The sequence below is a fragment of the Nyctereutes procyonoides genome, unplaced genomic scaffold (assembly GCF_905146905.1).
Source record: "Nyctereutes procyonoides isolate TBG_1078 unplaced genomic scaffold, NYPRO_anot_genome, whole genome shotgun sequence".
Classification (NCBI taxonomy): domain Eukaryota; kingdom Metazoa; phylum Chordata; class Mammalia; order Carnivora; family Canidae; genus Nyctereutes; species Nyctereutes procyonoides.
The window spans coordinates 64,172,805-64,187,384 of NW_026575052.1; the positions used below are offsets into that span (position 1 = coordinate 64,172,805).

The 14,580-nt window shown below is 41.9% G+C and overlaps 1 protein-coding gene across 3 annotated transcripts in view; it reads right to left on the reverse strand.

The window, feature by feature from the left end:
- NMT2 (N-myristoyltransferase 2) overlaps nucleotides 1–14,580 on the reverse strand; it is a 69,801-nt gene that overhangs the window by 6,992 nt on the left and 48,229 nt on the right. For all 3 annotated transcript variants that reach the window (XM_055331636.1, XM_055331639.1, XM_055331638.1), the window contains 3 exons: nucleotides 13,204–13,374; nucleotides 11,961–12,069; nucleotides 2,635–2,805 (listed from right to left, as the gene is read on the reverse strand). In XM_055331636.1, coding sequence (XP_055187611.1) covers nucleotides 2,635–2,805; nucleotides 11,961–12,069; nucleotides 13,204–13,374 — 451 coding nt within the window. The remainder of the gene's footprint in view (nucleotides 1–2,634; nucleotides 2,806–11,960; nucleotides 12,070–13,203; nucleotides 13,375–14,580) is intronic.

Consider the following 14,580-nt stretch of genomic DNA (forward strand, 5'->3'; position numbering starts at 1 on the left):
TGCGTCTGATCCTCAGCCTCAGCAGTTCACCCTGAGTATAGACACTAGGGCAGCAGTTCTCAAAATGTGGTCTGTGAACCCCGGGGGGTATCTGAGACCCCTCCAGAAGTCTGAGACATCAAAATGATTTTCATACCAGCACTACCAGGTTATTTGCCTTGCTCACCACGTGGACATCTGCATGAAGATGGCAGAAGCAATGGTGTATACCTGGTGGTCTTTTTATTCTTTACCACCACACCCTCATGGATTAAAAAAAAAAAGGTTCCACTTAAGCATGTCCTTGATTAAGAATTATTTTTTTTATTAAGAATTATTAACTGTACTAACTCGACACTCCAGAGCTCATCCTTTTCACATCTTGTGTGATGCCACGGAAGGACACATGCACAGAGCACTTCTTTGCATACTGAATCATAAAGGTTGTCTCAGAGAAGCCCATCGGTGATGGAGCTGGGAGCTGAACTAGCCACTTTTTTCAGAGAACACCACTTCAAAATAGGACTAGCATACTACGGTCATTCAGACTTGGGTATCTGGCACATCTTGAAAATCAGTGATGTGAGTCTATCACTTCAAGGAAAATATTGGCGGGATTTGTTGCCACTGATAAAATTTGAGCTTTCAGGGTGCAATTTAAAGTATCCTCCACCATGAACTATATTATATACTTTTTTGAGGACAATGGTTGGAATATCAATGAATGAGACTTTTTGATCTTATATATGAACTGTTAATATCTGGAAGATCTTTCTAGCTCAATGAGCCGTTATTTTCCAAATGACTGATATATGTTACAGACTCATTCACTGGTAAAGGAATAATGAAAGGACCAGACAGACAATGGATTTTAATCTAACAGGGTACGGAAAATTCACTAAATATGCTTTCAGATTGGGAATACTCAAAATGATCTGAATAGCTACTAATATACGTGTTCTTTTCCGTATCTTCAAGACTTCACGTGAAGGATTTTTTTTTTCACGTGCTTCAACCAAAATAATATATCACAACAGACAGAATGCAGGGGTAGATATGTGAGCCCAGCTGTCTTCTAGTAAGTCAGACATTAAAGAGATTTGCAAAAATGTAAAACATGCCATACTTCATTTTGTTGCTTTGGAAAAGTTATTTTTCATAAAAAACGTTATTTAGGTAATCTGTTTATTATTGTTATATTGTTATTAAAGGAAATAATACATATATTTTCAATTATTTATTATTTTTTAAAACTGAAATACAATTGACATATAACATTACTTTCACATGTGTAAGTTAATGATTCAATATTTGTATATATTGCAAAATGATCATAATAAGCTTAGTTAAAATCCATTACTGCATGTAGTAACAATTTTTTTTCTTGTGTTAAGAACTTTTAAGGTCTGCACTCTTAGCAACTTTCAAATATGCGACACAGTCTTAACTATAGTCACCATCTGTACATTGTATCCCCGTGACTTTTTTATAACTTAAAACTTATACCTTGTGATCCTCCCTCTTCAATCATTTCTCCCACCCCTACAGCAAAACTGTCAATCTGTTTTCTGCATCTGTGATTTTTGGTTTCTTCTGATTCTACATATAAGTGAGATCATACAGTATTTGGCTTTCCCTACCTGATTTATAAAATAGTAATATTAAAAATTTTTGTTTCAGTTTTCAATGTAATAAGTATCTGTAAATATAATCCAAATAATAAAAGCTCTTTGGGGTCCTTAATAATTCTTAAGAAGGTGAAGGAGTCCTGAGATGAAAAACTGCTGCCCTGGAGAAACTTACAAGTGCATAAAGATTTGTGCTTTAAGATGTGCACTCTAGCGCTGTTCTAGTAATAAGAGCTTGAAAACAAAGACTGCCCAGGAACGTCCTCGGAATTCACTGTGTCTGTTCTACCATTTCTGCCCTAACTTGGCTGTCATCCTATATCCAGACTGATGCCTGACAATGTTGAAAAGGCACTTACAGCTCAGTGCTCACAATAAATGGTGAATGGACTATCGGAACTCCCACACGGCCTCCTCACTCTCTCTCTCCCCAGGTACTTACCAGGTTTAATCTCAACTTTTGAACCCAATCCCACTTCAGTCTAAAGAGCCTCTATGTGTAAAACCATTTGAACAACAAATGTCAAGCTTTTTTTCTTTTAAAGGCTTAAGAAGCACTATGCTAAATTCATCCAATCAATAATCAGAAAATCTAGACTGTTGTTTCTCCTTCCTTCCCCTGAACTAGGGTTGAGTGGCTGAGTTGTGCCATCTCAACTGAAAGCCGTTCTGTTCAAACCAGCTTCATGAAATACCCAAGGATATTAAGCTCTGGAAAGCATCTGCCTCAGATAAGGCCATCCCAATCCAGCCTTCTCAAAACCTCACCAAGCAATTAGTCACCTCGGTACCAACACAAAAGTATCCTAATTTCCCACGAATAACTAGCAAAAACTGTTCTTCTCTGGGGATGGGAACCATAAGAAGAAATTCTGGTTCTATCGGGGCGAGCAGAGAGATCTGGTTTGGAAGTAGCATCCCAGAGACAGAGGAAAAGGCTGGGGCCCTCTCTGATTCTTCCAGAAAACAGACTCAACCTCAGGGCAGTCTTGTACTTCTGTGTGGTGTCTTAGCACCTCCTCTTTACCTCCACGACAAACGTGTCAATAATGTGCTCCTGGGGGAGGAACCAGTGAGCTACTTCCTCTTCATCCATCACCGGGGCGAGGTGAAACCGCTTCAGGTAAGTGTTGGTCAGGTCTCGAACTGCTCTGACGTCCCTGGGTTCCATGGGTCTCAGGCCCGACGTCTTGGTAGCCTTGTTGTGGTGAAAACAAAATAAAGTGGGAAGGTGACCTCTGTCATAAGAGGGAAAGGCAGGCCAGCAGTGTGGCCGTCCCCTGGGGAGGGGTGGGGGGGCTTGTGAGCCCTGCCAAATCCTGGCTTCCCCTCCTCTTCTCCAACCTCCCAGGTCAGGATCTGCAATGTCACAAGAGTCCCCAGGGAGCTGTTGACACATTAAGATGAAAAGCACTGAGGCAGAGTATATTAGACAACGTGTGGAACCTTCTATCTGTGTGCTGGGTCAGTGGTCAGCACTGCCCACAGCGCTGCTGCTCCGACCGAGTCAGGGCGCACACCGATCTACGTACCGAAGTCAAGAATGTTCACAGCCTCCACTGCAGGGCCAAACGATCTTAGCGTGTGTTCTGGAATGATGTGCATTACAAGTGCCCTGACATGTTGAAGATGCAGGTGAAAACGGCTGAGAAACTTATTTTATTCAATGGCTCGTGAAGAGTCTGTGGCTAGGGACGCCTGGGTGGCTCAGTGGTTGAGCATCTGCTTTCAGCTCAGGTTGTGATCCTGGGATCCGGGATCGGGTCCCACACTGGGCTCCTCGCAGGGAGCCTGCTTCTCCCTCTGCCTATGTCTCTGCCTCTTTCCCTCTGTGTCCCTCATGAATAAGTAAATAAAATCCTTAAGGAAAAAAAAGAGGCTATAGCTATGTTGGTCTTGTGAGCAACAAAAATGACATAAAAGTAAATCATGTTGTTCTGAGTGGGGAGGACAAGCATTGTAACAGCCAAGTATTTTCTAAAGGGTAATGGCTAGCTTGCCGAGTACTGGCCCCTGGCTTCTCATGCTATCTTTTGATTTAAAAAGTTGATTCGAACATTCAAATCCGTCATTTCAGAGCATAACAATTTCTATGGTATTCTACGAGGACCAGAATAACCTAAAGGTCAGGACAGGTCCCCATGAGGATTTGTTCAACTGTGTCCTCAAAAGAGTTCCGGATATCACTCAGCTACACAAGAACTGCCCAAAAACCAGGACACTTGAGCCAAGAAGTGAGAAAACCCACTAGAAGTGCTTGTTTGTACAAAATATTAAAAACTTAGCAATACAGTTCCATTTTTCTAGTTAGCTTTATTTTTTCCATAAAAATAGTGGATACATTTTAAGTGTTAAGTAACTTGTATATAAATACTTCTCCTTTACCTTTTATATGTTATTTTTAAATACTTTAAAATTAAATACTGCCTCTATACATAGATCATTACAGTTCCTGCATGCCCCTAGACTAGTAGCATTCCAAGGTGGAAAACAGGTATCATCCTGAGTGCTGGCTCTGGTCCATTTTAGTGGCTGTGCTGAGGTCCCTAGGGATCCGTGACCAAGAATGGTGATCATTGAGTGGTGGGGGTACTGAGGGATAGATTTGTTCTTTGTATTTACAGATCCAAATGTCCTTACTATGTGCCTTTCTGTTATGACTTATGTAAGCTATAAAGATGTGGTAATGCAGCTAAAATACAGTTTAGGAGACCACATTGAGAGAAGGTAAGCCCTTAACACACATTTATTTATTTATTAAAGATTTTACTTATTTATTCATGAGAGACAAAGAGAGAGAGAAGCACAGACATAGGCAAAGGGAGAAGCAGGCTCCTTGCAGGGAGCCCGATGTGGAACTCGATCCCAGGACCCCAGGATCATGACCTGAACTGAAGGCAGATGCTCAGCCACCCAGGTGTCCCAGCTCTTAACATTTAATAGAGAACTTGTACTTTTAGCCTTTATGTGGATCACAAAGCCAAAGGACAAGAAATGTCGAGGTCCTTGCTTCCACCCAAGGCTTAACCTCTCAAGCAAGCATGGCAATAACAGCCCAAATGTGCTAAATGAATGAATGAATGAATGAATGAATTCCTATGTTTTGAGGCACAGTCATTTACTCAGTAAGGGTGGTGAAGGCTACAGACAGGAAAAAAAGTCACTGTCGGCTCTGCAAAGATGATACTGCTTGGGCCTGGCACTTAGGTGTAAGCCAGGTGTAAAATTCTTTTTTTCCATTTCCCCTGAGCCAATTTTAGTATTTGGTAGCATTTCTATACTGCAAATTCATGGCAAGATGGAACCTATGTGATTTCCAAATACAATGTAATAAACATACATCTCCAAATGCTAACAGGAAAACCAGACTATATATACACAAAGAATGTATTGAAAAAGTCATTTACAAAAATGATTTTCTGCCATGAGGATGACCTCAATAAAGTTTTAAGTAGCCATGCCCCAATATTAAACTGCTTTTTCTTTTACTAGTTCAGTAATGACAATATCAAGCAATTAGATTCATTAATGAAAGCTACAGGACATGTGCAACTGTTAAGCAGATGTTCAGATATAAAGAACAAGCTTGCCAACTTCCTAGACACAGTCCTCTGCAGTACAATTCTCCTTCACTATTTATGCCACAGAATCGCTAAAATCAACATCTTTTGTCTGGCAGACACCCTTAATGCAGCAGTTCCCAATAATTTTTGTCTGAGACCCCTTTACCCTCTTTTTTCTTTTTTTAAGATTTTATTTATTTTTGAGAGAGGCAGAGACATAGGCAGAGGGAGAAGCAGGATCCCTGTGGGGAGCCCGACGTGGGACTTGATCTCAGGACCTGAGGATCATGCCCTGAGCCAGAGGCAGATGCTCAACCACTGAGCTACTCAGGTGCCTCCTTTACCCACTTAAACACTGAGTATTCCAAGAAAGTTTTGCTTATGAGGGTTATATCCACCCACCTCTATTGTATTAGAAATTAAAACTGGGGATCCCTGGGTGGCTCAGTGGTTTAGCGCCTGCCTTTGGCCCAGGGCGTGATCCTGGAGACCTGGGATCGAGTCCCATGTCGGGCTCCCTGCATGGATCCTGCTTCTCCCTCTGCCTATGTCTCTGTCTCTCTCTCTCTCTCTGTGTCTCTCATGAATAAATAAATGAAATCTTAAAAAAAAAAAATTAAAACTAACAAAATTTTAAAATAAAAAAAATACAGAAGCACACATTCCGTAAGGCCTCTCTGGTAATCTTCACAGTACATTTGTAGGGTAATTAAAGCAAAAAATGCATTTTCTGTTTCGCTATTATCATAAAAATCGTGTTGATGTCAAAACATGTTGATGCCCCCTGGAGTGGACCTGAGGACCTCCAGGGGTCCCAGGCCCGACTCTGAGATCTGCTGTGCCAGGTCTCCAAAGGTCAGAACGGGTCATAGAAGTGGAATACAAAAAACTCTGAAACAGTATGTTTAGGCCAACAGGCAAAGACAAAGTGCACCAGGCAATTTATAAGCACTTCAAGTACCTTTTTTTTTTTTTTAAAGAGAACATCAGAGTGTATCAGCTATTAAAAAAAAAAGAGAGAAAAAAAAAAGCAAGATCGCAGAAAACTGGGAGAATATTGAATATTAACTTTTGCTAACTCACAATGGCCATGTGTCTCAGGGCCTTCAACTTGCTACTTTCTAACATCACAAAGTCACACATTCTCCAAGAACATTGATAAGAATGAAATAAAAGTTAAGATGTAAAATAAACCTTCAAATATAAGTTGGGGTCTTCAGAAAGAGGTGGGGAGAAGGTTAAGCCCAGAATTTAAAAAAAAAAAAAAAAAAAGGGATGTTCTGGCAAAACCCAAATAAGAAAGGTGGTTTCCAGAGAATTCAATAAAAACAAAAAGACATTTCCAGCGATTGAGGCAATCTTACATTTCAGAAGCAAACTCTATCATCTCAGCCAGGCACACTTTCCCAGGGTCCCGCCGGCATGTATTACTCGCTGGACTCTGTACATTGAATTATGTGTAAAATCTGCTTATCAGTGCATGCGGGGGAAAAAAGGCTCAGAGCTGTATTAAAAAACAGAAGCTGTGTTGTTCTCTGTCAAACTATGTGGTGTAAACTATCCTAGAGCCAAGATTCCAGAGTGGAGATGTAAGCAATGATTATGGGTATTTGATTTAAAAAGGAGTTGACTAAGACGCTAAACACTGAAAAAAGCATCTACTGCAACTAAATGTAGAAAGAACACCATGTGTCTTCACAAGTGTGTCCTTCCTGCAAAGCCGTGGAAAAATAGCGGGAGATTAACCTGAGTCGGGTTTTTTGCCTACTTTAAATTCCTGCACCTTTAAGCCCACTGAGAAAAATAATAAATAAAATAAATAAAAATAAATTTAAAAAAATAATCCAACTTTGTTTGAAAATGCTCAATAGCAAATGAAAAACAAATCGATGCTTACAAGGTAGGGAAAGGCATTACTCTCAGGAAGACCTCCGCATTGCAGGTGGCAGAGGCCAGGGGCCTAGGCCCTGGGTGGTTCTCTCCTAACTAGAAGACGACCTGCCCTCCTGTGACAGTCCTGCCCTCCCTGCGTCATAGTTGAGACTACAGGTGTTCAGTGTTTAGGCCATCATAACGTCAGCTCTTATATTCAGAAGTCCACAAACAAGACATAAAGCAGAAACAGTGAAAAAAAGGAAAAAAAAAAAAAAGAAAGTGATGATAAGAAGAGACTGACCCAAAGAGCAAAAGTTGTGTTCAGTAAGGTTCTTCTTACACTTAATGGGACAAAAATGTTCCTAAATCACATAACTGCCAGCAGCGATATCACCTACCTGGGTCCCTATAGGGGAGGCCATGGTCTAGTATATGCTGCATTGTCCAGCTTCTTTTTTTTTAAGATTTTATTTGTAAGGGGCGCCTGGGTGGCTCAGTTGGTTAAGCGTTTGCCTTCGGCTCAGGTCATGATCTCAGGGTCCTGGGATCGAGTCCTGCATCAGGCTCCCTGCTCAGCCAGGAGTCTGCTTCTCCCTCTCCTTCTGCCTCTCCCTTCTCCACCGTCCCTGCCCCACCCCCTCATGCTCTCTCTCAAATAAATAAAAAATATATTTTTTAAAAAAGGGATTTTATTTCTAAGTAATCTCTACACCTCCATAGAGTCCAAACTCACAACCCCGATATCAGGAGTCGCATGCCATACCGACTGCGCCAGCCAGGCGACCCTGCACTGTCTGTCCGGTTTCTAACTCATGGGGCAGACTCCCAGGTGCCTTCTGATTTTCTAATATCTGTACTCACATCTCTTCTACCCTTTTTCTTCATTATCTTACTCTTTATTTTTCTCTCCTTCCCCAGGACTTAAAAGCAGGGAGGAAGACTGGAACATACCAGTGAGCACTATTCGGACCCTGATGATCTGCTTTCCTGTGTGTTTACCTATGCTCTAGTGACCCATGGTGAGACACCCGGGGGGACCAGGCCACGCTGCCCCCCCACCACCCAGGGGTGTGTGAGAGGTCATGGCAGGAACAAAGGGATATAACGGGGTAAAACATAGATGTCTGGGGCATGCATCCCAAGTACCCTCTGATTAGTGACAGACCCGTGTCTAAGTGTCAACCTGCATGAGTCTTGATCTTTTCATCTGCAAAATGCAGCAAAGGACACACCAGCTTTGAACGGTTGTTGTGGGAATAACATGAATATATATATATATATATATATATATATATATATATATATAAGAGCACTTCGTGAACTTCACTATATTAGGGGAAAAAATCTGGATGCTGGACCAGTGGTTTAGGATCGATTTGTTAATAACACTCTCTTACCTGAGTTGATTTTTTGTATAAAAACATAAAAGATGAGGGACAAAGTAAAAAAATACTCCTAACAGCTTAAATTCTGATCACCCTGAATAAACCAATGACAGGTATTAAAACTCCTTCATCCCATTTTAGGCAATTTACATGGAAGTGGGTGCTTTCCTTACATGCATGCTGCATGGCTTTATAGGCTCGATGAACTGAAATTTGGGGTGACCACAGGAGAACAGCATTAGCCCCTAGTGAAAAAAGTCTGCATGCCTGAAGTTTTTAATTTCCACTCCTGGGTGTGCCTGGGTGGCTCAGTTGGTTGGGCCTCTGCCTCCGACTCAGGTCATGATCTCAGGGTCCAGGGATCGAGTCCCGCATCGGGCTCCCTGTTCAGCGGGGAATCTGCTTCTCCCTCTCCCTCTGCCCTTCCCCTGCTCCTGCTCACTTGCTCTCTTTCTCTCAAATAAATAAAATTTTGAAAAAAAAAAAAACAAAAACCCAGTATCCCTCATGCATGTCAAAGTCTTTAACAGTTGGGCTTATTCCGGAGCCTGCAGAGGGGGTGTCTCACTGTCGCTGTGTCTCATGCCCCCTTCTGCTCACTACTGCATATCCCTCTATATGACTGTCCTCCTTGGGTCACTCTGGGTCTTGGCCCCTAGCCTCAGAAGAATCCTGGCCAGTCACTATTAACTCATGTTGACAGTATAACTCCTCTACACATCTTCCAAGCCTCCCTTTCAGAGCACCCATCTCCACCCGCCTACCTTCACTCCTGCCGCTCCAGCACAACAGTCTGGCTCCCCAACCCCCAGGTCATGTGGACCCTCCTCTGTCATGCTGCCTGCGGTTTGCATTTCCCTCTCTTCTGGTCTCTGTTCCCCTCCCTCCTTGGCCTCAGAGGCAGTGAGTTCATTATTCTGAGCCCCACAGTCTGCAACAACAGTTAAGACCGAAGGGAAGAACAGGCCTCCGCCTAGTGATCCTTCCATAAGGTTGCAAAGCTCCGGAATGATGATGCTGGGATCTCATGTCTGGTTTCCTTCGCCTCCACTTTTTTCCTTATGAAATTTTGCCTAAGGTCAGAAATTAGCTGATTCCCGTCTGTCATCAGAAAAAAAATACATTGATTCATGTCGCCACCACTGAATTACACGTACCCAGTAAACACACAGCCAGAACTGTGTCTACTACACCTAGAAAGGCCACTACAGGTGAAGCTCTCCCCATGTTAGAAAGGAACACGGGCGTCATTCCACTTGAAGCTCTCAATCAAGTTAAAATAGTCACTTCTTTCTGACAACCCAAAAGAAAGAATAGCTCTGGTGAAACAAAAACTTCGAATGGAAGATCCCATCTGTGGCAGACAGATTCTAAGACAGTCCCCAGTGATGCTGCCTCCTGGTTATTAGCCCACCCTTGTGCTTCTCCTGAGTGTGGGTGGAACTTGTGACTTGCTTCTAACCAGTGAAGCTAACACAGCAAGAGTGACTGGATGTCCCTTCAAGTACTGATTACATAAGGTTTTAACTTCCACTTTGCTAGCAGATTCTGTCTATAGACTCACTTCCTCACTGGCTTTGATGAAGCAAGCTTCTGCACTGTCAGCTGCTGCCATGTGGGGAATCTCTCACCTGGCGAAGAACAGACGGAGGCCTCAGGCTGACAGCCAGCAAAGAATGAAAGCTCTCAATGCAACTGTCAGCAAACACTCAAGTCTGCTAATAGCCGTGTGAGTTGGAGAGGACCCATCCCCAGTCAAGTGTTCAGATGAGACCTAGCCCCTGTGGATACTTTGATGGCAACGTCATGAGAGACCCCTGGGGCAGAGGCCCCAGGCAAGCTAGGCTTCGATTCCTGACCCATAGAACTTGAGAGATAACAAACGTGTGTTTAAAACCACTAAATTTGCCGTAATCTGTCACACAGCAATAGATTAATCTATTAGTTAATCTATACACCATCTTAAGCCTCAAATAAAAGCAACACTGGTAAACACCTTTAGCTATTCCCCTTTAAGAGACAACTTATCATGTTGGGAATCTGCCAGTTTATATTTATTTATTTATTTATTTATTTATTTATTTATTTATTTATTTATTTTTTAATCTGCCAGTTTAAAAAGGTAATTTTTTGTAGGGTGCGCTTGGGTGGCTTAGTTGGATAAGCGTCTGCCTTTGGCTCAGGTCATGATCTCAGGGTCCTGGGATCCAGCCCTGCATCGGGCTCCCTGCAGAGGGGAGTCTGCTTCTCCTTCTCCCTCTCCCTCTGCCTCTCCCCCTGTTTCATGCTGTCTCTCTAATAAATAAATAAAAACTTTAATGAAAAGATATAGCAGCACCTGGGTGGATCCGCTGACTAATCATCTGCCTTCAGCCTAGGTCATAATCTCAGGGTCCTCAAACCCTAGCCCTCAATCAAACCCTAGTTCAAGCTCCCTGCTCAGCAGGGAGTCTGCTTCTCCCTTTCCTTCTGCCCCTTCCCTCCATTCATGTTTTCTCTCTCTCAAATAAATAAAATCTTTAAAAAAGATATATATTTTAGGGATCCCTGGGTGGCGCAGTGGTTTGGCGCCTGCCTTTGGCCCGGGGCGCGATCCTGGAGACCCGGGATCGAATCCCACGTTGGACTCCCGGTGCATGGAGCCTGCTTCTCCCTCTGCCTATGTCTCTGCCTCTCTCTCTCTCTCTCTGTAACTATCATAAACAAATAAAAAAAAAGATATATATTTTAAAAGATTTATTTATTTACTTAAGAGAGGAGGTAGGAGAGGCAGAAGGAGAATCTTTCAAGCGGACTTCCCACTGAGCATAGCCTGATGCAGAGCTTGATCCCATGACCCTGATATCACAACCTGAGATGAAACCACGGGTTGGATGCTTAACCAACTGAGCCCCTCAGGTCCCTCTGAAAAGATGACAATTTAATGAGACCTTATTTCCCCTCCTGGGTCTCTCCTCTAAGCCTATTCCTTAGTTCCTCTGCGTTAAGATAGCATGTGAAGTCTCAATTCTTTTTCCTTTTTATATAACAAATGGTAAATACTCAAAATTTTAAAACGTCCATGTCTTGAGTTCAATCCCATCCAACCGGGGATCCCTGGGTGGCGCAGCGGTTTGGCGCCTGCCTTTGGCCCAGGGCCCGATCCTGGAGACCCGGGATCGAATCCCACATCAGGCTCCTGGTGCATGGAGCCTGCTTCTCCCTCTGTCTGTGTCTCTGCCTCTCTCTCTCTGTGTGACTATCATAAATAAATTTTAAAAAAATTAAAAAAAAATTAAAAAAAAATCCCATCCAACCATAAACTGAAGACTTAAAAAACTCTTAAAAAAAAAAAAAACACAACAAAACCCAACACCTGGTTGTCAAATGAGCTCCCCTATTTTTCCCAGCCCAGAGCTCTAAAAAGCTACATATTCACCTTCTCAAAATACATGAGCCAGTTTTTAAGACTCTTGCCAATAATTCTTTTCTACATTAAAAGCTTCAGTTAAGGTTACAGGTTCGAAAAACTGCAGAACATTCTTACTTACATCTGGAAGTCTATAGAGCTTCATGGTTCTCTGTAAAGTCATATTTCTACTCAAGTGAGAAAATTTCACTTCTACCAATTTTCTGGGGTTTAGTGATCGATGCCAGTATCTGGAATACAAAAAAGGTATTAAAATCTGATTGGCTTCTAATCCTATCAGTTTTTAGTCTTTGTCTCAGCTCAGCCGTATAGAGGATTTAATGTACACTCAAGCCACCCCTGGTACTGGACGCTGGCCCACTTCTTGTATAATTATTTTATCAGCTGTTTTATACATCTAAAATATGTCCTTCTTTCCTGGTTATGTTCCTTTGTAGTCTGTGACCTTTCATCTCTTTCAGTAAAGAGCAATCATAAAATTGCAAAATAAAGTTAAAAATGCCTAGTATGCAAGTATTTAATGACCACTGCTGATTCTATAGAAAGCAAACAAAAAGTTTAAAAACATGAAAACATCCCCTCCCCACCCCCCAAAATTAGGAGCCATCGGTTTTATATAACGCATACCAGAGAAAACAACCTTTTGAGAAACTACCTTGAATTTCTTAAGCGATTCCAGCTTGGATACTAGGATGATTTGTATTAAAACCCACCTGCAAAGTCTTATTCAAGTTATTTATGAATAATTTAATAGGAGATAGTCGTTTTACAGTTTTACCTCATAACTATGTTGGGAAAGTTTCATCTTATTTGAGTCCAAAGAATCAAGAGAGACAAACTCTGAGGCTTTACAAACAGGTTAGTCCTGGGACAAATCCGATAAACCATTTTCTCCCTGGATTAACCTTTGAAAGCTTGATAAGAACAGATGAAATCATAAAAACAGAGTTTAAGCCTTTTCTTACACTTAGCAAACAAGCTTGTTTGGGCTTTTCAGCCAGTGTTTATCAAGCATTTGGAATAGCTCCCTGACAGCTCTGCAGAGTGCGGGATATATCTGAGTGCTTGGAGCAAAGAAAATGCGAGCATGCTGGACGTTTCAAGACCATAGTTCCCTGGGCTCCCCAAGGTACAGGCAACGCTGGTCTTTCCAAGGGAAGACACACAGAAACACAGAATCAGCATCATTAGCAGGAAGATTGTTAGAACACGGGTTGTAGTGGTTCTTGGGTCTGGCCTCCACCTCTGCTACTACACCAACGACATAATAAGGTAAGCCCAAATCCCCGAGTTACACATGAGAATAACACTGGTAGCAACACAGCAGGGAGATAAGATCTGAGGCAAGCATGTGGTGGTGTTACCTGCACGTGGCCACAGGCTTAGGAAGAACCACACCGGCTGTATAAACGGCTTGAAAAATCCCTTCCAGGTTCACTCTTCTGGTTATTTCTCGAATTAACACGGGGGCTACCCGTTTTGACCTCAATTTCTTGTGAACACAAAGAAAGTTGATTTCTACCATCTTCTTTACACTAAGAAAGATGACAAAAATCGGAGTGAATGTAAGATGAAACCATTTTAAAAAATAAGACAACACCCATAAAATTTCAAAGAATAAGAAACTGAGGGACTCCTTTCAACACAATATTTAACAAAAACAGCCCATCATTTAGACATTTCACAAGTTCAGGTAGATATGCTAGTCCCCAAATCCCCTGCCAAAATGATTACAACTCTAGGCCATGGAGACCCAAACCCCTTGTTCTAAAAACATTTAAGACTTTAATTGTTTTGGTAGGTTTTCACTTTAGAAAATGGGTAAGATGTGCCTCAAAGTTTCTACATCTGTTTTTTTTTTCCCTGTAATGTATGCAATTAGAACAATAACTGGGTCAGCTATCTGCACAATCTGGTTAGATGTTTCTTTTGGACTATGATGCAATCTCTAGGATCCCTGAGAGGTGCCTTGACCACAGGAGAGCAGGTGTTTCTCTGAGCTGCTGTAAACATTCCAGAGCTTCAAAGTCTGTTCCCTGCTCTGGTCTCAGATATGCAGGCATTCCATGTGGCACAGAGATCCCTTGACATCAAATGTTTTTTAGCAGCAAAGAAACTCACTCAATATACTGAAAGGTAAACAGCCCTACTATGCATTAGATCTCTGACTTTCTGGGAGCAAAAATGCAAAAAAGCTGTCCTATGGATCAAAAGATTTAAAAAAAAAATCTCTCCTAAAATCTTTTAAGGTAATTTTTTTCTATATAAATACATCTGAAATACCTACCACGGCTTTCTTTATCTTGATGCATATGTACATACACGTATGTAAAATTCGTCTTGTGTGGGACACCTGGGGGGCTCAATAGGTTAAGCATCTGCCTTCCGTTGGGGTCATGATCCTGCAGTGGGCTCCCTGCTCAGCAGGGAGTCTTTTTCTCCCTCTGCCTCTCCCCTAGCTTACCGGCTTTCTCTCTCAAATAAATAGGTAAAATCTTAAAAAAAAAACCAAGTGTCTGTGTGTGTGTGCATTTATGAGCTACAGCTATCCTCTTGTTCACAGTCCAATTTTTAAAAATTAAATCAACCTTATTTTTTAGAGCAGTTTTATATTTAGTAAAACAAAGCAGAAAGGAGAGTTCCCTTAGACCCCTCCCCCCCATACAATCTCCCCCACTATGAACAATCTGAGTAAGTCGCTTTTAAAAGCCCACTGTAACTGCAATTCTTGGAAAAGCAAC